This window comes from Somniosus microcephalus, chromosome 16, assembly GCF_052327205.1.
Source record: "Somniosus microcephalus isolate GS21.2 chromosome 16, FLI_Smic_1.0, whole genome shotgun sequence".
In the NCBI taxonomy this organism is placed as follows: domain Eukaryota; kingdom Metazoa; phylum Chordata; class Chondrichthyes; order Squaliformes; family Somniosidae; genus Somniosus; species Somniosus microcephalus.
This window is the reverse complement of record NC_141002.1, coordinates 70,163,257-70,188,067: the sequence shown is the minus strand read 5'-3', so window position 1 is coordinate 70,188,067 and position 24,811 is coordinate 70,163,257. Positions and strand designations below refer to the sequence as shown.

At 43.7% G+C, this 24,811-nt stretch overlaps 1 protein-coding gene across 5 annotated transcripts in view; it reads left to right on the top strand.

Annotated features, from left to right (window-relative positions):
* Positions 1–24,811, top strand: part of tspan12 (tetraspanin 12) — a 96,251-nt gene that overhangs the window by 11,595 nt on the left and 59,845 nt on the right. For 3 of the 5 annotated variants that reach the window (XM_086009201.1, XM_086009205.1, XM_086009203.1), the window contains exon 5: positions 3,830–3,904. The exons of the other annotated variants lie outside the window; for them this stretch is intronic. In XM_086009201.1, coding sequence (XP_085865327.1) covers positions 3,830–3,904 — 75 coding nt within the window. The remainder of the gene's footprint in view (positions 1–3,829; positions 3,905–24,811) is intronic. 5 annotated transcript variants of the gene reach the window in all.

Genomic DNA, 24,811 nt, shown 5'->3' with positions numbered 1-24,811 from the left:
AGAGAGGGAAAGAAAGATTGGATTAAGAGAGAGAGAGAGAGAAAAGAGACAGAAATGAAAAGTAAGAAAACATTACAAAAAATTAAAATTTAACATTTATAAAATTTCTAACAACAATTCACAACCTGAAGGAATGAAACTCCACACTTATAAATGTTCAATTTCTGGGCAAGAAAGGTTGATTGGCAGTCATTAACAATTATCATATCGTTAAAAGGGTACACATGTTATTAATTACTAGACTTAACTTTCTGTGGCGAGTTTAATGGCAACGAATGTGCAAATGCAGCAACTTCATGAAACTCCCGGGGAGGTTAAGAGCACAATGCTGTTTTCGCTAAGCTAACGGCCGAGTGGCACAAATCATCCAGCAACTTGTGACAATTCACAATTCACGGGGTATCTCTTCTTCGCCATAAGTTGCTGGATGATTTGCACCTTAATAACGGCCTGCGTCGTTCAGATTTTAGGAAAATCTGGGCCAATGGCTTTTTAGTTTAATGGATCTAAATATATTTTGCTTTGTGAATGAACATTGGTTGGGATTTAAGAGTAACAAATGCTGATTTACATAGGAAGATAATACTGAGTCATAAGTGATACTGCAAGAGGTGAAAGACTCGCTGACTAATTGCTATGCAAATAGTTTGCAAAATCCTTTGGCACTAGGATCAGCTTCATGGCTCTTCTCTGCACCATCTCCATGGCTTGAATGTTTCCCTTATGTCTTGGTGACCAAAACTGAACACAATACTTTTTAAGTACTTGAGGTGGGGTCTGACCAGGGCACTACACAGATTTAGCACGATTTATATTCAGCTGGCCGAGCAATATAACTATGCATTCTGTTTGCTTTATTTATTACAGTAATTTGACATGTTAATACCAAATCCACCTTAGACCTTTTCCCACTTCCCACTTAGCTATTTCTGTATTATTCATGTTATACTTGTGGCATCCACTTCTCCACAAAACTGCTAGCTTCCTGAGTGTGGGGTTTGAAGAGTGCAGGCAATAGGATGTAGGCCCACTGGTCTCCCTGTTGGTTACACTTCTGTAATATAAAAGCACCTTCAGACTATTACTTGTTCAGTATCATAATATTAGAGAAAGAGGAATGATTGGATCTATCAGTTTAAAAAAAAATCATACTTAAGGGACAAAACTGACCTGATTGAAACTTTATCTGTAAGTTAAAATCATTTGCTTTACATGATATGAATATGAGAGGTAATGCTAATCAGTGACATGATTTTATGGATAATTGAACAGTACAAAAATGGTAAGATTAAGCAAAATAAACTACCCTTGTGCAAGAAAAGCTGCTGACACTTTATCTCAGTTGTCTCCACCAACCATTTCAGTACCCTTGTTTATACGGAGAAATGAAAGCTAATTTAAGCATTTTAGTTTTAAGTACTATTGCAAGCTCAGTATTTGTGTCAAGTCTACAGGTTGTTAGTTACAATATGTAACCAATGTGTAAGAAATACTTGTAAGTTGGGCCCTTCCATATAGTGAAATAACTTTAAGGTTTTGAGTTTAGATCCTGTTTATGTAAGGGGTGAGTTGAGATGTATAACAATATGGCTGCGATTTTGCCGGCGCTCAGAGGGCGGGTTCGGAGGCAGGTCCGCTGTTTAAATCGAAATGATTGATGACAGGTTGGGAACCCGCTGCGAACCTGCCTCCATGTAAGTTTCCAAAGTGTCGGGTCTGCGATTTCAGAACAGACCCGACACCAAGCGGCAGGGGAGGTATTTAAGATCGTTAACTGCTTGTTAAGTGCTTGTTAATTACTATTTTGCCAGCCTTTTTCTATTTCCCCACATTTTTAACGGGGCTCCCGTCATTTGGAGATCACTTCAGGTAAGTAGGTCGGGTTCTCTATGTCTCCCCATTGCTGTGAATAGGTGACAGCTGCAGAAGTGGTCTGAAAGCTACCATTTCACAGCTGGTCACTTTCCAATGTCAGAAGCTTGAGCCTTCAGGACTTGGATGACACTTTTGAGCTGTATGCAGTTTGGAAGTGTTTGGAGGAAACTCTCTATCCTCTGTCACCTCCTTAGAGCAAGTTCTCTCACCACAGATCGCTTCTGTCATCTCAACTTCAGCTGCCATCTATTCCAGCAACATCGGTGCCCTTGAAAAAATCTCACCTTGGTCCTCTGAATCCCACCATGATCAGCCCCAACACCAACATCACCAGGCATATCAACATCACCAACAACAACAGCAACCTTCTCTGCAACCACCTGATGCTGCACGGGACACAGGGCATCAGCACCCGACCACATTGTTGCCTGGGAGGCCAGCGATGGCATCACCATAGCCAGATTTACTTCACTTGACACTATACACCCTGGCTGCCACATGATGCGCCAGGTTAACACCTCCCCACACCAGCACCATAAGGCATTCTTACAAGGACCAAGCCATTCCTTTCACACTCATCACCATTGCGGGGATACCGTTATGTCTCACCATTCACTGCCACACACTAAGACACTTCCAAAGGTGAGCACAGATCTGTACAATAAGGCAAAGTGTTGAAAATAAAGATTTCACATAAATAAAGATTTGACAACACATTAACAGAAAATTTACATAAACATTGCATAAGAGACCCAAGTGCTTGTGTGTTGTTAGTTGGTATGCTTGCAGTAGGATAAGGGTGAGTGTGAGGGGTGGCTAGTGAGATGGGGACATGATAATATAGATAGAGAGGGGTGGGTGGAGGTGCAAGATAAGTTGGTGCGAGTAAGGATTTCCAGGAGTAGGGTAGGGAAGGCAGAGTGATGGGGATGTGATGAGTGGCACAGCAGGATGAGGTTGTGTGTGGCTTGGCAGTAACGCTTAGTGATCTACTGAGATCATTGAAAGGTTTGCGCCACTGCAGCCTGGTCCTCCTGACGACATCCCTGCTTTTGCCCTCCTGTGCAATGTACAGGAATCTTTCGATTTACCGGCACCTAAATAACCGGAAATCTCGGTTAACCGGCAAAATTCAGGAGTAGGTTCAGGTAAGTTTTACTTCATATTGTACTTGCCTTCCTCCATCTGTTGCTGTGCAAGGGTGTGGCTGCAGCTGTTGCTAAGCTACAGAGATGCTTGGAACTTGTGGCCATTGTTCTGCACTTGTTGCTAAGCAACAGGGTTTGTTGCTTTATACGGAGCTGTCAGCTCTCCGTATCTTTTACTATAGCTTTCGGTTTTCTGGAATTTTTGATGAACCGGCACCACGTCGGTCCTGTCAGTGCCGGATAAAAAAAAGTTTCCTGTACAACCAGGCTGCATTGGTCTCCTGGGGAGGTCTCTTCCGCCCATGGGAAGAGAAGAGAATCTCCCTGCATGCTGTGACTCCCTCCATAAGCATATGGAGGGAGTCATGCGAGAGCCTGGGTGCAGACGTGCACCTTTGTGCAGTGCTTGTCAGTGTTTGCAGCACCTCATTGGAGTGGACGGAAGTCCCGTCCTGCTGGAAATGGCCCCCAATTGGAAAGCTTACACCAGTATGTCTGTATTTAATCCTTATTGGTTTGTACTGTATGATTTTGATAGTTGTCTGCCCCTTTCTGGTACTTTGTTTTGTGTCATGTTTCAATTAATAACACCTGATTGGCAAATTGAGTGAAGAAACCTTGTAATAAACTGCAGGGATTGAAATATAAAATAGCTCTCAGGAAATTCTACTGATTAGTTCATACAATGTTTTAAGCTCATTCCATTTAATAGTTTGCAATAACAGATAGGTGACACAAAATATTTAGCAAATTCATTCAGCTACTGCATTTGCCACACAAAAAAGATCCATATTGTCCTTTTGCAGTATTTTGGTATCCTGCTGGTAATCTTCTGTGTGGAACTAGCCTGTGGAGTATGGAGCTACGATCAGGATTATTTGGTGAGTTCCAATTAGATGTTTTAAAATAAAATTTACATTAAATACTTACATTTTAATAGAGCAGTTATAATTTTCACCTAAAAAAAGATATAAAATAACTTTTCTTCATGCACCCCTGTGGTTTATACAATTTATAGTCTTATTAGTTTCATTATATGTTGCATTATCTGACTACTTTTGCATCTGTTGTCAATACTAAGGAGTATGTATAATTTTCCAATGAAACATTTCAGGAATGTGGTAGGAGATCTGCAACAAAATATAATGTACTTTTATTTGGCTGATACTGTAACTTTGACGATATTTTATCTTTTCCTTTACCTTGCTCTAATTCTATGACATTTTAGATTCAGCACTACAGCAGAATATTTTCAGGTATTTTCAATGCTAACAAGCTACAAGAACCAACAGCTAAGGAGCAGTTTCAGTCATTAAAATACACATTGAAATTATTAGCAGATGGAGTGAGCTGTAAAAGCTATTGTTGTTTCTGTCTTTTTACAAAAAAGTTGTTTCTCAAGAATTGAATTTAGTCTCTCTATTAACTTCTATTTTCTTTTTGTCTCTGTCCCTCATTTACAGCTTCTGATTATTTTTGTTTCTGTCTTTCCTCTTCTGGGGTTCTCTTGGTCTTTTTCTTTCTTTTCAGGTGGGAGGTGATGTTAGTGTGGTGGGTCAAGAAACGGGCTGCATTTTCTGGTGGTGGTCGGGATGAAAATGAGACGGCTCACTTCCCATCCTCTCCCTCCATCACTCATGCTTCTTCCCACCCTCTCAACTCCTATCGTTATCCATACCTGTTCTCCTTTACACTACCCACTCAACCCATAATCCTCCCATCCCCTTCATTCCACTGTCACTCATGACATGAATCTTGTCATTCATGTGGAAATGACTTATGAAATAATACTGGGAGGCCTGCTGGTGGCGCTGTCCAGGGAGAGTATAAATACTCGGGCATGGGCCCAGCTTGCTCAGGACATTCTTTAACAGGAACTAGTGAAGGACACAACTAGATCTCCATGTTGTAAAACAGTTGATTAAAGCTTTGTTTAACGCTTAGACCAAGTGCCTGGTAGTTTTCTTACATCAACTCACTTAACCCTTAACTCTCCATCCACTACTAACCCACTCCCACTTGCTTCACCCAAGGGTGAGAAGCCTGAGGCCCCCCTCATTCTCAGTCTCAATCTGCTTCCCTCCGGCTCTCCCCCTCCTCCCCTTCTCTCCAATCTAATTCCCTCAAGCAGGCTTTGTTTGCTTTCAAAATTTAACAATGTCAAAAGGAACTCAAATTAGGATGAAGAAACACACTGGGGATAATTTTCAACTTTGCTGTTTGGATGGTATCCTGGCAGAGCAAATCACCTGCCCATTGTAGAACCCACTCAATTTTCATTTCATTGAAATCACTGATACTAAAATTGGGTAGAATCTATAAAGGGCAGTAATGCTCTCCAGTGGATTATCGCCCAGGCAGTCAAGTTAAAAATTATTCCCACTATCTATTTGCCTTTCTCTATTTGAATCTTTCTCTATGTGTCTTTCTCAGTTTTTTTTGTCTCTTTCTGTGTCTCTATCTGTCTCCCAGTCTCACAGGTGTCAGGAATCAGAATGTTTACATTCAATAGCTTTAACAAAGCACGGGTGATAATAAGAGGCTTTCTGCTTTTTGCTTCAGAATTCAACTGGCATTTGAGAAAGAGAGAGAGAATGAAAGTTGCTCAAATTTCTGCACGGGCTCTTTCAATTTCCCACATTATCTGTGGTGGATGATCATCAATGGAATTTCCAGAGAAATGGCATAAACGACCATTTACACCGTTTCTCTGGAGTTCCATGATCCATTATTGTTGTGTCCGGGTATAATAAGACACAGACTGCGGAGAACGGTACAACAGGTGTTTACTCAACGTGGCTCACACTGCAACTAACTGTACAGATTACTACTCAGTGCTATATACAGGTGTGGTCACTGCCGGTACTACAGTATACATGAGCAGTAAAAAGTAGTTCCCCCCCTTAAAGGTATATACATTACAATTCCTCCCCTTTTAGATTAACAGTACCATAACACTCATTTAACAATTAAATATCAAACTAATTACAATTAACACTTTTAACATGCAACATTAGCTGAAAATAGTCTATTTATATATTCAGTCTTTGGGGAGGCTTCCTGATCCTTTCTGGATAGCGCCTTTCCTGAGTGTCTTGCTCTTGGTGCGGAGGCGATTCTGGCCCCCTGTCGTCGGTTGGTTCATCAGCTTCCAATGCTACTGTTTCTGGGGTAGATGCAACCTGTATGTCGGGTTCATCACCAGGTACGTATGGGCGAGGCATGGGGTTGACTTGTTCCTGTGACTCTAGGATCTGGTCAGCATGGCGTCTCACGATGCTCTCCCCAACATCCACTGTGTACATTAGTGGGCCCTGCCGTGTACATATCGTTCCTGGCTGCCATTTTTCTGTTCGGTAGTCGCGGGCGAAGACTGGTTGCCCTATATTGAAGCTCCTTGTTGGCTTCTCATGGGTGTGCTGGAATTGCTTACTCTCAACATCTCTTCGTACGTTTGGTCTGAGCAAATCCAGGCGAGATCTTAACCTTCGGTTAAAGAACATCATGGCTGGGGCCTGGTTGGTGACTGCATGTGTCGCATCCCGGTAGGCGAACAGGAAATTGTCCACCTTGTGCTGCAGTGGAATGTTGTCATTGTACATAGCCTTTATTGCCGCCTTAAAGGTTTGTACGAACCTCTCAACCAATCCATTTGTGGCTGGATGATACGGGCCGGATGTGTAATGCCTTACCCCATTCTTTTTCAAGAACCTCCGGAACTCTTCGGACACAAACTGTGGTCCGTTGTCGGAGCAAATCTTTTCTGGCAAGCCATTCCTGGCAAAAATGGTCCGTAGGACTGCAATAGTTTTCTCCGTGGTGGTGGAGGACATTTTGATGACTTCAGGCCATTTCGAGTGCGCATCCACGGCTATTAAAAACATTGAGTCCATGAATGGACCAGCGAAATCAATATGCACCCGTTGCCATGGAGATGAGGGCCACTCCCATGGGTGTAGAGGGGCCTGTGGTGGTGCATTTTGGACTTTCTGGCATCCTGCGCAGCTCTTGGTCAGGCCCTCGATTTGTTTATCGATTCCCGGCCACCGCACATAAGCCCTGGCTAGGCTTTTCATCTTTACCCCTCCCAGATGACCCTCTTGAAGCTCATTGAGCACTCTATCCCTTAACTTGGGTGGAATTACCACTCAGGATCCACACATCAAGGTCCCCCGGCACACTGACAGCTGTTCTCTCCTTGTCGAGAATGCTGGCAACAGTGAGTCGCCATGTGCTGGCCAACCCTTCACCATCAAATCATATACCCGAGACAGTGTCAGGTCATTTCGGGTTTCCTTTTCGATACAAGCGGTAGTTACCGGTAGGTATTCAACTATAGTCGAATGGAATATTTCGACAGGATCCACTGCTGGTGCTTCCTCCGCAGTAGGCAGTGGCAGGCGCGATAGCCCATCAGCATTTCCATGCTGTTTCGTGCCCGTTTATTCAATCTCATAGTGGTGCGCCCCTAGAAAAAGTGACCACTTTGTAGTCGTTGCGCAGTCATCACCGGAACGCCCTTCTTCGGATTAAAAATGGAGACAAGAGGCTGGTGATCAGTCAGCAAGGTGAATTTCTGCCCGTGCAGATAGAGATTGAACTTTTTCACTCCCCACACTAGGCTGAGGGCCTCCCTGTCAATCTGGGCGTAGTTACGCTTGGCTGAGGTTAGTGATCGTGACGCAAAGGCTATTGGCCTCTCTGAGCCGTCTGAGAATTTGTGCGACAGCACCACTCCAATGCCGTAGGGTGACGCATCACATGCCAACCGAATTGGTAATGCTGGGTTGTAATGGGCCAATACCTCTTTCGATGTGATTAGTGTTTTGCTCTTCTGGAAAGCTCGTCGACATTCGTCACTCCACTTCCATGGCACCCCAGTTTGCAGTAGGGTGTTCAGTGGGTGTAGTATTGTAGACAAATTTGGCAAGAACTTCTGGTAGTAGTTTACCAGCCCGAGGAACGACCTCAGTTGTGACACATTTTCCGGTGCTGGAGCCTTGACTACTGCCTCAATCTTCTCTGGGGACTTATGTAACCCCTCTTTATCGATAACGTGGCCACAATACGAGATCTGTTTTCTAAAAAACTCGCATTTGGGGCGGTTAGCTCGGAGTCCATATTCCTGCAATCTAGTGAGCACCTGCTCCAGGTTGGCAAGGTGATCACTGTCATTTTCGCCCATGACCAGGATGTCGTCCAAATAACACTGGGTCCCTGGGATCCCTCGCAGGACTTGTTCCATTGCCCTCTGCCAAATAGCCGGAGCTGATGCTACCCCGAATACCAGCCGGTTGTATTGGTAGAGACTTTTATGGGTGTTGATTGTGAAGTATTTTTTTGATGCTTCTTCTATACCTCCATTTGCAGATACGCCTGGGCCAGATCAATCTTAGTGAAGCGTTTCCCTCCAGATAGCGAAGTGAAAATATCTTCAATCCGCGGAAGTGGATATTGTACGGTTTGAAGGACCGGGTTCACTGTTACCTTAAAGTCCCCACAGATGCGAACCTTCCTTGGTTCCCCAGGCGTGCTGCTCAACGACTTTTTCATCACAGGGACGATGGGTGTAGCCCACTCGCTCCCGTCTACCTTGCACAGTACACCTGAACGTTCCAGACTCTCCAGCTCTGCTTCGACGGCTGGGCGGATTGCATAAGGAACCGGTCTGGCCTTAAAAAATGTTGGACTTGCATTTTCTTCAATTTTAATCGTCGCTGTCATGCCTTTTAGTATTCCGAGTCCTTGCTGGAACACTTCTTTCGCATCAGTTAGGATCTTTGACAGTCGCCCAGGTGTGACGTCGTCATCCTTTTTGTCAGCCACAGTCAGTGCCTGTATGGAATGCCAATCCAGTTGTATTTTCTGGATCCATTCACATCCCAGTAATGGTGGTCCTCCATCTTGCAATACATACAGGTCTAGTTTTGGTGTTTCCTTACCGTTATATATAACGGTCACCCTTATTTTTCCTTTGGGGTAGACTTTTTGCCCCGTGTACATCTTCAAAATAATTTTTGTGTCTCTCAAGGGTATGTGTGAGAATAGCCGCTCGTAGTCCCGTCGGTTTATGACTGTTAGGGCTGATCCTGTGTCCAATTCCATCTTTACCTGGACTCCTGCTATCTTGAGAGTGACCCAAATGGTTCGGTGATCCTCCATTGTGATCACATTATGTAGTTTCAGACAACTCAGTTCCCTGCTTTCGGAGTCGTTATCACTCTTTTGTTCGTCTGAACAATTCTCTGTCATCTTATGCACCTTCTTGTACTTTCCTTTGGTAGGTTTCTTATTGCTGGTTTTCTTTCCCGACCTGCAGACTCGTGCTATGTGTCCTACTTTTCCACACTGTCTGCACACTTTGTCTTTGAACCAGCAATCATTCTGGTCGTGTGTTGTTCTGCCGCAGCGATAGCACTTCTCTGTTCCATATGACATTTCGTTTGTGCCATATTCTTGCGGTCTCTGTTGTATCTCTGCAGCGCCCCGTGCTGCTGCTTCATATGCTACCGCAATGCTGAAAGCCTTTTCCAGCGTAAGGTCCTTTTCAGATAAAAGCCGTTTCTGGGTCCCTTCACTTTGAAGCCCACACACAAACTTGTCCCTTAAGGTATCTGCCAGTCCCGCTCCAAACTGGCAGTGTTTCGATAGTTTGCGCAGTTCTGTTAAATAATCAGCATTGCTTTCATCCTTATGCTGGTTCCGTTTGTGAAACTGGAATCTTTCTGCTATCAGCAGCGGTGTGGGGTTTAAATGTCCCTGTAGTACCGTTACTATGTCTTCAAAACTCTTTTCCATTGGCTTCGTTGGGGTTACTAGATTTCGTAATAAACCATACGTCTTTGCACCCATTAAATTTAACAATACCGATGCTTTCTTGTCATCTGACACCTCATTTGCCTTGCAGTACACCTCTATTCGTTCGACATATGTAGTCCAATCTTCGACTTCATTGTCAAATGCGGTGATACTGCCACTCTTCGGCATTTTGGGTGTGGTTTAAAATGGCGTCTCCCAATGGCTTAAAATGGCATCTCCCGCGCTTTCCTTCCTCCCCCGCTGCTGACAATGCCGCTCCCGGCGGTTCTCGTGGCAATGGCGGCGCCCTGTAGGTTTCTGCGCGTCTCTCTCTCCCTCTCTCCGACGCTGCTCGGCCCCTGAACACCGGCTGCGCCCTGTGCGCTCTGCCCTCTCTCTCTCTCTCTCTCCCCCGTCGACGCTGCTCGGCCCTTTGCTGTGCCGCTCGGTCGGGCTCTAGCCCGCCGGTGTCTGGGAAGGGTCTGCGCACTACCTGTTGCTAGCCCGTTTCGCTGGACCACCTTGACTGGAAAGCCAAGCCTGGCTCTCGACAGCCTCCCCTGCAATTCTCGAGTCTCTGTTGGATGACTGGGCAGTTGCCTGTGGTCGACGCCCGAGTCTCTGGCCTTGACCTCTAATCCACTGATCTCCAGGAACGAATCCCCGGGAGGTGATGCAGTGTTGCAGGTAGGTTCGAACTTGCCTTGTCGCCAATGTTGTGTCCGGGTATAATAAGACACAGACTGCGGAGAACGGTACAACAGGTGTTTACTCAACGTGGCTCACACTGCAACTGACTGTACAGATTACTACTCAGTGCTATATACAGGTGTGGTCACTGCCGGTACTACAGTATACATGAGCTGTAAAAAGTAGTTCCCCCCTTAAAGGTATATACATTACAATTATGGAGTAGTTTTAGCAATGGAGGAGATGTGGGAGTTCTACTTGAGGTCAGCAGAGATAATGAAAAGAAAGAAAGAAAGACTTGCATTTATCTAGCGCCTTTCACGACCTGAGGATGTCCCAAAGCGCTTTACAGCCAAAGAAGCACTTTTGAAATGTAGTCACTGTTGTAATGTAGTGAGGCCAAGAATGGCAGTAGATAAAGAAAGATTAAGGGTTAAGCTATTGAAAGCAAAAGGTAGTAGCTGTTGGTCAGGCGTATATGAAGAAACTGTGGACCCAAAATTCCCATAGGACCTCTGGCCATCTGGACGTAAAGACATGGATCCTGTCCCAAATTGCAGGGATTGGGTCATTGCTGTAAATAGAGTGGGCAGTCTGCACCTGTACAGGTGCAACAGAGTCACCAGTCCCATCTGTTAGCCAGAAAATTAGAACAGTACCATGCCACACAGATGGCATTATGTAAGACACAATTAGGGCCAAAGAGGAGGACCAGGTTCTTATAAACTTTCCTTGAAGGGAAACTTGACGATAACATTTAATGCAACTGATCCCTTCTGGGATCAATTATTTATATCAGAATATCCTCAGACAAACCCTCAAAGCAGTCTTTGGGTGTAAGGCGAAGGTAGGAGACACCTTTTCCCCCTTTCCCCCCCACCTCTTACAGGTAAATTGTATGCAATGGAAAGCTGGATCCAGGTCTGCCCCAAATCGCCGCCCTCCTGTGAGCTATCCTCTTGCTTTGTGCACTCCAATCCTACCGAAACTTTGAGCTCTGTGTCTAATAACAATTGAAAGGAATGAGAATTTAATTTCCACATTGAAGGGCATGAAACATATCAAAATATAGTGATTTAGCTATTACACCATGAGAGGACTAAAGGTTCTTTGTGCTGAGAGCATGTTCCCTACTATTAACACCCTCTCACCTTTTCCGACAGGAGGCAACCTGCCTCCTATCAGGAAAAAAATCTTACTGAGGGCTCCCGAGGTCCCGACTCTTCTGGTGTGCGCGCGCAGAGGCCCAGGTATCCCAGGGGCACAGGCAGTTCGCAAGCGTCCCTGGGATCACATGGGCCAGGCAAGCCAATGGGAGAAGGGAATCCCCCTTCATACTTTTGACAGGTAGACAGGGGATCACTGAAAAAAGACACTACAACATTAAATAATTCTTTTTTAAATCACGTTTTTAAAATGAGTTAAAATTACATTAAATTAAATATTTTAAACAAATTTAATTTTTTGAAAAAAATAATTAAAGTTTTTTAGGGGGCTAAAATAAACTTTTTAAAAAGTATTTTTACATTATAAATGAGTGAAAAAAAATTTTTTTAAACTTTTTTAAAACTCTTATGCTGGTAAAAGCAGGCCTTACACCTGCTTTTACCAGGCGTAAGATTTTTAAGGGATTTCAGCGGGCGGAGGTTCTGCAGAAAGCGGAACTCTCCGCCCGCAGCGGCCCTTCTCCAGGGCAGGCATCCAATCTGTCAAGAGGATTCTTGACAGATCGGAAGTGCCGGTTTTCAGCGCATGCGCTTCGCATGCCTGAAACTGGCAGTTGCAAGGTCCCTACGGGTGTGTACACAGCTCATACACACCCGTAGGCATTGGAAATTACGGGCAATGATTCAGGAAAAAAAAGTCACTTTTCTGATCTTGAAATAAATTAATGACATACAATATTAAATACATCTTGTGATGTGAACTCTCCCACCCAAAAAAAAATCAAAGGTTTATTTTCAAAGGACTTGTGACATTCGCAACAATTTGACTAAGTAATGAGAAAATCCATGTAAATACATAGAAATGCTTGAGTAAGCAACCCTAGGGTCGCACAAGGCCAAGTTATCAGAAGAACATGTCATTTTGACAGAACAGTTCCTCAAATAAACCATATAATGAAGTACAAGTGTCACATTCTGCAGAATATCTACTACAAACATTGTACAATTAGTGAGACTCAACAATTTGATTTCCTTGTGGCAGAAGTAAGGAAAATATAATAACAAACTAGTTCAATGTCTGGCAAATTAAAGGGAAAAAAAGTCAGATTTTTTTTGTATTTCAAAAGCATTTATTGCACTTGTTCTTAAAAAAAAATGTTGTTTATTAGAGTTTTTGGGATGCAAAGAGTCTGCAAAGGGATACAGACAGGTTAAGTGAATGGGCAAGAAGGTGGCAGATGGCGTATATTGTGGGGAAATGTGAAATTATCCACTTTGGTAGGCAGAATAGAAAAGCAGTATATTTTTTAAATGGTGTGAGACAAGTAAATGTTGGTATGCAGAGGGATTTGGGTGTCCTTGTACACGAATCACAGAAAGTTAACATGCAGGTACAACAAGCAATTAGGAAGGCAAATCGTATGTTAGCCTTTATTGCAAGAGGGTTGGATTATAAGAGTAAGGAAGTCTTGCTGCAATTATATAGGGCATTGGTCAGACCACACCTGGAGTATTGTGTACAGTTTTGGTCTCCTTATCTAAGGAAGGATATACTTGCCGTAGTGGGGTTGCAACGAAGGTTCACTAGATTGATCCCTGGGATGAGAGAGATTAGAATGAGCTTATATTGTCTGGAGTTTAGAAGAATACATAAGAATTAGGAGCAGGAGTAGGCCATATGGCCCTTCAAGCCTGCTCCACCATTCAATAGGATCATGGCTGATCTTCGACCTCAACTCCACTTTCCTGCCCAATCCCCATATCCCTTGATTTCCCTAGAGTCCAAAAATCTATCTATCTCAGCCTTGAATATTCTGAACGACTCAGCATCCACAGCCCTTTGGGGTAGAGAATTCCAAAGATTCACAATCCTCTGATTGAAGAAATTCCTCCTCATCTCAGTCTTAAATGGCTGACTCCTTATCTTGAGACTATCCCCCCTAGTTCTAGACTCTCCAGCCAGGGGAAACAATCTCTCAGCATCCACCCAGTCATCCCCCTCAGAATCTTCTATGTTTCAATGAGATCACCTCTCATTCTTCTAAACTCCAGAGAATTTAGGCCCAATCTACTCAATATCTCCTCATAGGACAACCCTCTCATCCCAGGAATCAATCTAGTGAACCTTTTTTGCATAGCCTCTATGGCATGTTATGTCCTTTCTCAGATAAGGAGACCAAAACTGTGCACAGTACTCCAGGTGTGGTCTCACCAAAGCCCTGTACAATTGTAGCAAGACTTCCTTACTCTTGTACTTCAAACCCATTGCAATAAAGGCCAACATGCTATTTGCCTTCCTAATTGCTGGCTGTACCTGCATGCTAACCTTCTGTGTTTTCTGTATGAGGTCACCTAAATCTCTCTGAACACCAACATTTTAATAGTTTCTCACCAGTTAAAAAATATTCTGTTTCTTCTATTATTCCTATCAAAGTGAATAACCTCACATTTCCCCACATTATACTCCATTTGCCGCCTTATTGCCCACTCACTTAACCTGTCTATATCCCTTTGCAGGCTCTTTGTGTTCTCCTCACAGCTTACTTTCCCACCTAGCTTTGCATCGTCAGCAAAATTGGATACATTGCTCTCGGTCCCTTCATCTAGGTCATTAATATAGATTGGAAATAGCTGAGGCCCAAGCACTGATCCTTGCGGCATCTGAATAGTTACAGCCTGCCAACCGGGAAATGACTCGTTTATCCCTACTTTGTTTTTTGTCCGTTAATCAATCCTCTATCCATGCTAATATATTAGCCCCAACCCCATGAGCCCTTATCTTGCACAGCAATCTTTTATGTGGCACCTTATCGAATGCCTTTTGGAAATCCAAATATATTACATCCAGTGGTTCCACTTTATCTACCCTGCTAGTTACATCCTCAAGAAACTCTAATAAATTTGTTAAACACGATTTCCCTTTCATCTTCCAAAATTCTATAGACTCTGAAACAGTTCCCATGGATTGGAGGGTAGCTAATGTTACCCCACTATTTAAAAAAGGTGGTAGAGAGAAAATGGGGAATTATAGACCGGTAAGTCTGACATCGGTAGTGGGGAAAATGCTAGAGTCCATTATAAAAGATGTAATAGCAGAGCATTTGGAAAACAGTGACAGGATCAGACAAAGTCAACATGGATTTACAAAAGGTAAATCATGCTTGACTAATCTACTGGAATTTTTTGAGGATGCAACTGGTAGAATAGATAAGGGAGAACCAGTGGATGTGGTGTATTTGGACTTTCAGAAGGCTTTCGATAAGGTCCCGCATAAGAGATTAGCGTGCAAAGTTAAAGCACATGGGATTGAGGGTAAGGTACCGTCTTGGATAGAGAACTGTTTGGCAGACAGGAAGGAAGAGTTGGAATAAATGGGTTTTTTTCCGAGTGGAAGGCAGTGACTAGTGGGGTACCGCAGGGATCGGTGCTAGGACCCCAGCTATTCACAATATATATAAATTATCTAGACGCGGGAACTAGATGTAATATCTCCAAGTTTGCAGACGACACAAAGCTGGGTGGGCGTGTGTGCTGTGAGGAGGATGCAGAGAAACTCCAGTATGATTTGGACAGGTTGGGTAATTGGGCAGATGCATGGCAAATGCAATATAATGTGGATACATGCGAGGTTATCCACTTTGGTGGCAAAAACAGGAAGACAGATTATTATCTGAATGGCAATAGATTGGGAAAAGAAGTGCAACGAGACCTGGGTGTCCTTGTGCACCAGTCGCTGAAGGCACGCATGCAGGTGCAGCAGGTGGTTAAGAAAGCAAATGGTATGCTGGCCTTCATAGCGAGAGGATTCGAGTACAGGAGCAAGGATGTCTTGCTGCAGTTGTACAGGGCCTTGGTGAGACCACACCTTGAGTATTGTGTGCAGTTTTGGTCACCTTATCTGAGGAAGGATGTTCTTGCCATGGAGAGAGTGCAGCGAAGATTCACCAGACTGATACCTGGGATGGCAGGAATGACGTATGAGGAGAGATTGGGTCGATTAGGATTATATTCGCTAGAGATTAGAAGAATGAGAGGGGATCTCATTGAAACTTATAAAATTCGAACAGGACTAGACAGACTAGATGCAGGAAGGATGTTCCCGATGGCAGGGGAGTCCAGAACCAGGGTTCACCATCTAAGGATAAGGGGTAAGCCATTTAGGACTGAGATGAGGAGGAATTTCTTCACCCAGAGAGTGGTGAACCTGTGGAATTCTCTACCACACAAGGCAGTTGAGGCCAATTCATTAAATATATTCAAGAAGGATTTTGATATATTTCTTAAGGCTAAAGGGATCAAGGGATATGGGGAGAAAGCAGGGACAGGGTACTGAATTTGGATGATCAGCCATGATCTCATTAAATGGTGGAACAGGCTCGAGGTGCCGAATGGCCTATTCCTGCTCCAAACTTCTATGTTTCTATAAAACCATGTTGACTCTGCCTCATCATATTATGATTTTCTAAATGCCCTGTTACCACTTCCTTAATAGCATTTTCCCAACGACTAATGTAAGGCTAACTGGCCTGTAGTTCCCTGTTTTCTCGCTCCCTCCTCTCTTGAATAGCGGTGTTACATTTGCTACCTTCCAATCCGCTAGGAGCATTCTCGAATCTAGGTAATTTTGGAAGATCACAACCAATGCATCCACTACCTCTGCAGCCACCTCTTTTAGAACCCTGGGATGTTGGCCATCAGAGCTGGGGTATTTGTCAGATTTTAGTCCCATTAGTTTCTCAAGTACTTTTTATCTACTGATATTAATTACTTTAAGTTCCTCACTCTTATTAGCCCCTTGAGAATGAGAGGTGATCTCATTGACAGGCATAAAATTCTTTGAGGGCTTGACAGGGTAGATGTTTTCCCTGGCTGGAGAGTCCAGAACTAGGGGTCATAGTCTCAAGATAAGGAGTCGGCCATTTAGGACTGAGATGAGGAGAAATTTCTTCACTCAGAGGGCGCTGAATCTTTGGAATTCTCTACCCCAGAGGGCTGTAGATGCTCAGTCGTTGAGTATATTCAAGACTAAGATCAATAGATTTTTGAATATTAAAGGAATCCGAGATTGGGCATGGAAGTAGAGCTGAGGTAGAGGGTCAGCCATGATCTTATTTAATGGTGGAGCAGGCTCGAAGGGCCGATTGGCCAATCCTGCTCCTAATTCTTATGTTCTTATTATATTTTGAAACAAAGCAGAAAGAGAAAAAATGTATCACAGAGGCTAAATTAATAATTTTGCTAATGTGCTGTACACAGAGCCATAGATTAAGTTCCTACAGAGCCATAGATTAAGTTCCTACTGGAGAAGTTACTTTGCTAGACAGCAATTCCTAATGATTTAATATTGAAAAGCCATGTCTACAGTACTTAAAGATTATTACCTGATCCTTCAATTGTAGGAGATTGCTTTTGCAAACATTAATGCTTTTACCGATTATTTATCAAGCGATCATCCAGGATATTCCTTTACTTCAATATTTCAATGATTCTACCACTATATCTCAATATCTTGGGAAATTTATGTACTGTATGCATTTATTTATAAAATTCCCATTAACACCAATGAATTTTAACTATAATCATGTGAGATTCCACTGAACATTAATAGAATTTTTAAAATGTTACTGAATTTTTCAGATTATGAAGTAAAACCTCTAGGGCTAGAAATTCGGCTCCTTTGCGCCTGCTGTTAGCATCTCCTGTGCAGGGCAGTAAGCTGAATTTAGCGGCTGGAGCGGTACTTCCGCGCCTGGCGCTAAATGTCAGGCCTTAACTCGGTTACCGCCCCCAAACGGGGCAGAACCGAATATTGAGCCCTCAGTTCCTAAACTGGTGCATTGCATTGCTAACTTCCATTATCATTGCTTCCTTATCAGATAGTTCCTTTACTTTTGATTAGTTGCCTCTTCACTTAGTTAGCACTATTGCTTCATACAGTTCTAACAAACAAAAATTAGTTGAATAACTTTACCATTTTTCTAAATTTTCTAAATAAGAGACAACTTTTTAAAATTCATTTTTCTATAAAACAGCCATCATTTCATACATGCAAGTTGATCATTTGTAGCATTTGAGGTCAAACACTTTGGGAGGAATTTTAAACCACCCACGATGGGCGGGCGAGGTTCAAATTGGTAAAAATGTGAAATCCGAACCCAACCTGCCGTGAATGCGCTTACTTGCGGTATAACCAGGGCGAGTTTGGGTCATCCAAGTAATCTGCTCTGGAGAGGCAGGTCCGTACTTATAATATGTTAATGATCTCCATTCCTCAGAATTTGGGAGCAGTTTGAATTTAACGACTGTGGGCCAGGTTTCCCAGGGCTCGGGAAAGCCAGCAGCTAAAAGGAGGCAGGAGCTGTCAGAGAGGAACAGGAGTGCTTCCCCCCTGGCCCCACAAGCAACTCTTCTGCCATAATCTCTGGGCCCCTGGAATCACTCCCTCCCTGCAATCTCTCAGCCCCAGCGATATCTCCCCCTGCTGTCTCTCTCACCCCGTGATCTCTCCCGTCCCGCGAGATCTCTTCCCCCGTCATACACCGATCCTCTCTGATTGTCGGGGACTGTCCGCAGTGGTCCCCGTCTGCGGTCTTCTATTGCTGGCTTTACCTCCCGACCGCCGGCCAGCCTCTCAAAAAAATACTAATGAGGTCCTGCCATTAAATTCAGCAGAATCACTATGTTCCCAGCATTTTGGGTTTCACCCCCGCGATCTCTCTCACCTCGTGATCTCTCCCTTCCCCGTCCCCGCTCCCTCCCCACCTCCCCGCAAATATTGAGGGCCGTTGAGATAAATTACAGTTGCGTGAAATATTGAAAGAGTATTACAACTTTTGTAATAGCAAAAGAACCTGGAGCAGCAATGTGTTCTTTCAGGTAAAGTAAGCCAGTTGTTTTTACATAATGGGGATAATTTTGCGAGTCTACACTACGGGTGAGTTCCTCACCCACCAGAAGTACAGATTGAAAACTCTCTGACTAAAGGGACAGTGCAAGCCAGAGGGCAAGGCTTCCCACCAGTGTGGACTTGTAAATTTAACCTCATTATCTAACTAGGGGGTCTGTGTGTATAATGACAACGCCAGAATTGGCAGTTTATGAAATTGATGAGAGCTCTAATTGGCCAGATTCTGAACTTTGACCTTCTAAACGTTTCCTACATTGCAACAGTGACGACACTTCAAAAAGTACTTCATTGGCTGTAAATCGCTTTGGGACGTTTGGTGGTCATGAAAGGTGTTACACTGTATATAAATGAAAGTCTTTCTTTGTTTCTTTAACCACTGTCCTATATTTTCTCTCAGAAAGTAGGGATTATATAATTGGAATAATTAAAAGTAAGTCATGACATATTCTATATGAAGTACAACCCCATGCAAGTAGGGAAAAATATTTAATCCTGGCCAATTTCCAACAGTGGTACAGTTAACACATAAAATGAGAAAATTGCCTGTTATCTCACCTGTGTCTGCAGTGGTTGTCTAGAATGATGTCCTAGCTCCACGCTTCCTTTAATGGAAATGTCAATGTTTGCTTTTGCCTCCTTGAAAGTGTTCATTCAAAACACTTTTACACTTCAAAGTTAATGCAGAAACCATATATAAATGCAGTGGTGACTGTGCATTAGACATTCATCTTTATTGCAAGCTTCTCGATTATGCCTTTCTATCTATACAAGATGTGGCCAAAACTATATGCAACACGGAATCCTCATAATTTTAATGTAACATTTCTAGAGGACTTGGTGGTGGAACAAGTTAGCATACTATTCTTTCAACTCTAGATCGGGGTTCAAATCCAACCCACATTGATGGGAGCCCCATCACAGAAGCCAGTCTTCAGCCAATTCAATTCACTCCACATGATATCAAGAAACGGCTGAGCACACTGGATACAGCAAAGGCAATGGGCCCTGACAACATCCCGGCTATCGGGCTGAAGACTTGTGCTCCAGAACTAGCTGCGCCTCGAGCCAAGCTACAACACTGGCATCTATCCGACAATGTGGAAAACTATCCAGGTATGTCCTGTCCACAAAGAGCAGGACAAATCTAATCCGGCCAATTACCGCCCCATCAGCCTACTCTCAATCATCAGCAAATTGATGGAAGGTGTCATCGACAGTGCTATCAAGCAGCACTTACTCACCAAAAAGCTGCTCACTGATGCCCAGTTTGGGTTCCGCCAAGACCACTCGGCTCCCAACCTCATTACAGCCTTGGTCCAAACATGGACAAAGGAGCTGAATTCCAGAGGTGAGGTGAGAGTGACTGCCCTAGACATCAAGACAGCATTTGACTGAGTGTGCCATCAAGGAGCCCTAGTAAAACTGAAGTTAATGGGAATCAGGGGGGAAAACTTTCCACTGGCTGGAGTCATACCTAGCACAAAGGGAGATGGTTGTGGTCGTTGGAGGTCAATCATCACAGCCCCTGGACATCGCTGCAGGAGTTCCTCAGGGCAGTGTCCTAGGCCCAACCATCTTCAGCTGCTTCATCAATAACCTTCCCTCCAACATAAGGTCAGAAATGGGGATGTTCGCTGATGACTGCACAGTGTTCAGCACCACTCAACTCCTCAGATAATGAAGCAGTCCATGCCCGCATGCAACAAGACCTGGACAACGTTCAAGCTTGGGCTGATAAGTGGCAGTTAACATTCGCGCCACAGAAGTGCCAGGCAATGATTATCTCCAACAAGTGAGAGCCTAACCACCGCCCCTTGACATTCAACGGCATTACCATCGCCGAATCCCCCACCATCAACATCCTGGGGATCACCATTGACCATAAACTTAACTGGACCAGCCACATAAATACTGTGGCAACAAGAGCAGGTCAGAGGCTAGGTATTCTGCGGCGAGTGTCTCACCACCTGACTCCCCAAAGCCAAGTCAGGAGTGTGATGGAATACTCTCCACTTGCCTGGATGAGTGCAGCTCCAACAACACTGAAGAAGTTCGACACCATCCAGGACAAAGCAGCCTGCTTGATTGGCATCCCATCCACCACCTTAAACATTCACTCCCTTCACCACCGGTATACCGTGGCTACAGTGTGTACCGTCTACAAGATGCACTGCAGCAACTCGCCAAGGCTTCTTCGGCAGCACATCCCAAAGCTGCAACCTCTTCCACCTAGAAGGACAAGGGCAGCAGGCGTATGGGAACACCACCACCTCCAAGTTCCCCTCCAAGTCACACACCATCCTGACTCAGAAGTATATCGCCGATCCTTCATCGTCGCTGGGTCAAAATCCTGGAACTCCCTACCTAACAGCACTGTGGGAGTACCTTCACCACACAGTTCAAGAAGGCGGCTCACCACCACCTTCTCAAGGCCAATTCGGGATGGGCAATAAATGCTGGCCTTGACAGTGACGCCCACATCGCATAAGCAAATTTAAAAAAATTGAAGTCTTTCACTGGTCTGGCTGTAAGCGATCTTCTCAAGGGTAACTAGGGAGGGACAATAATGCTGGCTTTGCTAGCAACGACCATATACCGAGAATGAATTAAAAAAAATTCGTTTGGACAGTCTCAAGCCTATTCCTAATGGGTGTGAGCCGACAGCACAAAAGAATAAAAACAGGCAATCTCACTTGCAGAGGGCAAACTCAGAAGGGTCTGTGTGGGAAGTAGAAGAATTCATACTGGAGCAGCAGGAGGCATTTTTCTCAGGTTGGGGTGATGGCATATTACAAGTGTCACCTTGACTTTGGTAGCTCTCATGCCTTTAAGGCAGAAGGTCATAGGTTTTAGCCCCATTACAAGTGCTAGAGCACAAAATCAGCCCCTCAAAATCAGCTTTTTGCCAATCTATTAACCTGGTTTATGTCATACTTATGTCCTTCTCAATTATCATCTTAAAGCATATTATATTATGGTCACTATTGCCTATATGTTCCCCTACCTTTACTTCTCTTATCTGCTCTGGTTTATTCCCCATTACTAGATCTAATAGCGAATCCTCCCTTTTTATGCTTTTTACATATTGGGTTAGAAAGGAGTCCTGTACACATTGTAGGAACTCCATTCCCTTATCCTCTTTACCTACCTCTTCTGGCCAATTAATATCGGGGTAGTTGAAATCCCCCATGATTATTATTTGATGTTTTTTGCTCATTTCCCTAATATGTCTGCATATTTCTTCCTCCACCTCCCTTCCACTATTAGGCGGTCTGTAGACTATGCCTATTATGTGATTGATCCTTTATTATCTTTTATCTTTATCCATATGGATTCTATTTTTGTCTTTCTGATATCTGCATCACTTTTTTCTACTGCCATTATGTTATCCCTAATAAGTACAGCTACTCCACCTCTTTTTCCTTCCCTGGATGAATAAAGCCATAACAGAACAATTGAGGGTAAGGAAAGAGGCAAACATTAAGTACATAAACAGCAGGGGAGTGCATGATGAGAGAGAATACAAAAAGATTAGGAAAGAAGTCAAAAAAACAATTAGGAAGGCAAAGAGGAACTATGAAATTAAATTATCAAGGAACATAAAACAAAATAGTTAAATCTTTTATAGGCACATCAATAAAAAAAGGAAGGTTGGGATGGGAATAGGGCCATTAAGGGATAGCCAGGATAATACCACAGGTAATGATAGAGAGATGGCAGAAATATTAAATAATTATTTTGCTTAGAGGCTCAGAGATGCCAGGCGTCAATATTCTATGAAATCGCAAAATTCTTTACCCAGAGAGTGGTGAGAATGTGGAACTCGCTACCGCAGGCTGTGGTTGAAGCGAATAGTATAGATGCATTTAAGAGGAGGCTGGACAAGCATATGAGGGAAAAGGGAATAGAGGGTTATGCTGATAGATTTAAATGAGGAAAGACGGGAGGAGGTTCGTGTGGATCATAAATGCTGGCAAGGACTGGTTGGGCTAAATGGCCTGTTTCTGTGCTATATATCCTATGTAATCCTATGTAAAATCTAGGCTGACACTTCAGTGCAGTACCGAGGGAGTGCTACATTGTCAGGGTTCAGATGAGATGATTAAACCGTCTGCCTGTTTCAGGTGGATGTAAAAGATCCCTTAGTAATATGTAAAGAAGAACAGAGGAGTTTCTCTTGGTGTTTTGGCCAACATTTATCCCTCCGCCAACACCAAAAAACAGGCCTGATTTTAGCCCCAGTCTGCCTAGGGGGAATGGTGCAGGCAGGGGGTTAAGGTGGCACAGTGTGTTGGGGGTGGGGGGGGGGGGGGTTGCTTTTGCCGCATTCCCAACACTTTTCTGCCCCCCAGCTTAACGTCCCTGAATTCAGGCACGGGAAGGCCGAATGCCCCGAAGGAGGTGGGCCTAATTTAAATGGCGAAGTCGCATCGCGATGCACACACCATTTTCACTGCAGGTTGAATATAGGCCACACAGTCTCGAGCCCACCAGTGAAAGCTGGTGGCAGGCAGCATACTGGCCACAGGAGCCTCAGGTAATTTCTGGATCAGCAGTTATAATCTCCCAGGCGTCATGCTGCAAAGGGCTGGACAGTTTTCGGTTGGCCTCGGCCCATGCCTGGGGAGTCAAAATTGACCCTTATGCTTTGTAATTGGAGCAGAGGTGGCTGAGGGGAGATTTAATGTATAAAATTATGAGGGGCCTAGATAGAGTGGATAGAAAGGACCTTTTTCCCTTAGCAGAGAGGTCAATAACCAGGGGGCATAGATTTAAAGTAATTAGTAGGAGGTTTAGAGGGGAGTTGAGGAGAAATGTTTTCACCCAGAGGGTGGTGGGGGTCTGGAACTCACTGCCTGAAAGGGTGGTAGAGGCAGAAACCCTCACCGCATTTAAAAAGTACTTGGATGTGCACTTGAAGTGTCGTAACCTACAAGGCTACGGACCAAAAGCTGGGAAGTGGGATTAGGGTGGATAGCTCTTTGTCGGCTGGCACGGACAAGATGGGCTGAATGGCCTCCTTCTGTGCCGTAAATTTCTATGATTCTATAGTAACTGCTGCGCTTTTATTTAAAAGGAATTTTGGGACGCAATAAACGCTACAATTATATTAAAAATCTTCTAGTAAATGTTGTTAAGTCTGTGGGTTGTATTATAAATAATCACAGACTCCACTGTTAACAAAATAAAACACGTCTTTACTATTCAGAGGCTCGGGCGATTCTGCCCTAGTTAACGTATCACAACCCTTATATACTGGTGTGGTCACTATCGGTATTACAGTATACATGAGCCAATAGATAGTGCCACCCTAAAGTAGTGCTCTTAAAGGCGAACGGTTACATTCTATAGTTCCCTTAAAGGTAAACGGTTACATACACAACAAATGTCACAACTCCTTTGCCAGAAAATGCCATGCTGGAATTGGCACAGAAATTTCTGTAAATTGCAGATAAAAATTTGCCAATTGGCAAATACTTTTCATCACAATCCGTTTAATCATTCATTCAATTGAACATAAAAAGAATATAAAATAATTCACAAAAACATTTCTTGTAAAAGGGATTAGATTTCTAAAATCTGCTTCTAGATGCCATGATTATGCAGTACATAGATACAGCAATATGCAGTTACACTGCAGGAGTTAGTAGCGTGATTTCTCACACAGTAACCTTCTGTTCTCATTTATGCCATCTGGTGGAGTAGTTGAGCAGATGCCAAGCCAAGGTGGCATCTCAAGCAAATCACCCCAGGCTCTGGATGAACAACTCAAAAGCAGCATTTATTTTTACTTTTCTGCGATATTCTCCCTATTACATGCACATTTTCATGGCCAGGGAAACAGGCAATCGGCCTTTTCTCAGGTCTCTGCCAGGACTGTATTTGAGTTGATCACAATGAGATTGAGACGTGCCAGAATAGCAGGGGTGACTCACCTGTCAATTAACTCTTCTTCGGCACCTCCCTCTGATATCACACAGGGATTGAATACTTCCTGTATGGAGAATCATGGACAAAAATACACATACTGCCAATTCAATCTTTGACATTGTTTTTACTCTCTGACCTGAAACATTTTATTGTACTGCTTGAATGCATCATTTGTTCATTGTCGATTTCAGAATGTAGCTCTAGATGGTGTTAACTCATGCTTTTGTTAAAAAAAATGTTGGGCACTTGCTCTTGATTTGTTTGACCTTATTGCTGGTAACACAAGTCATGCTGTA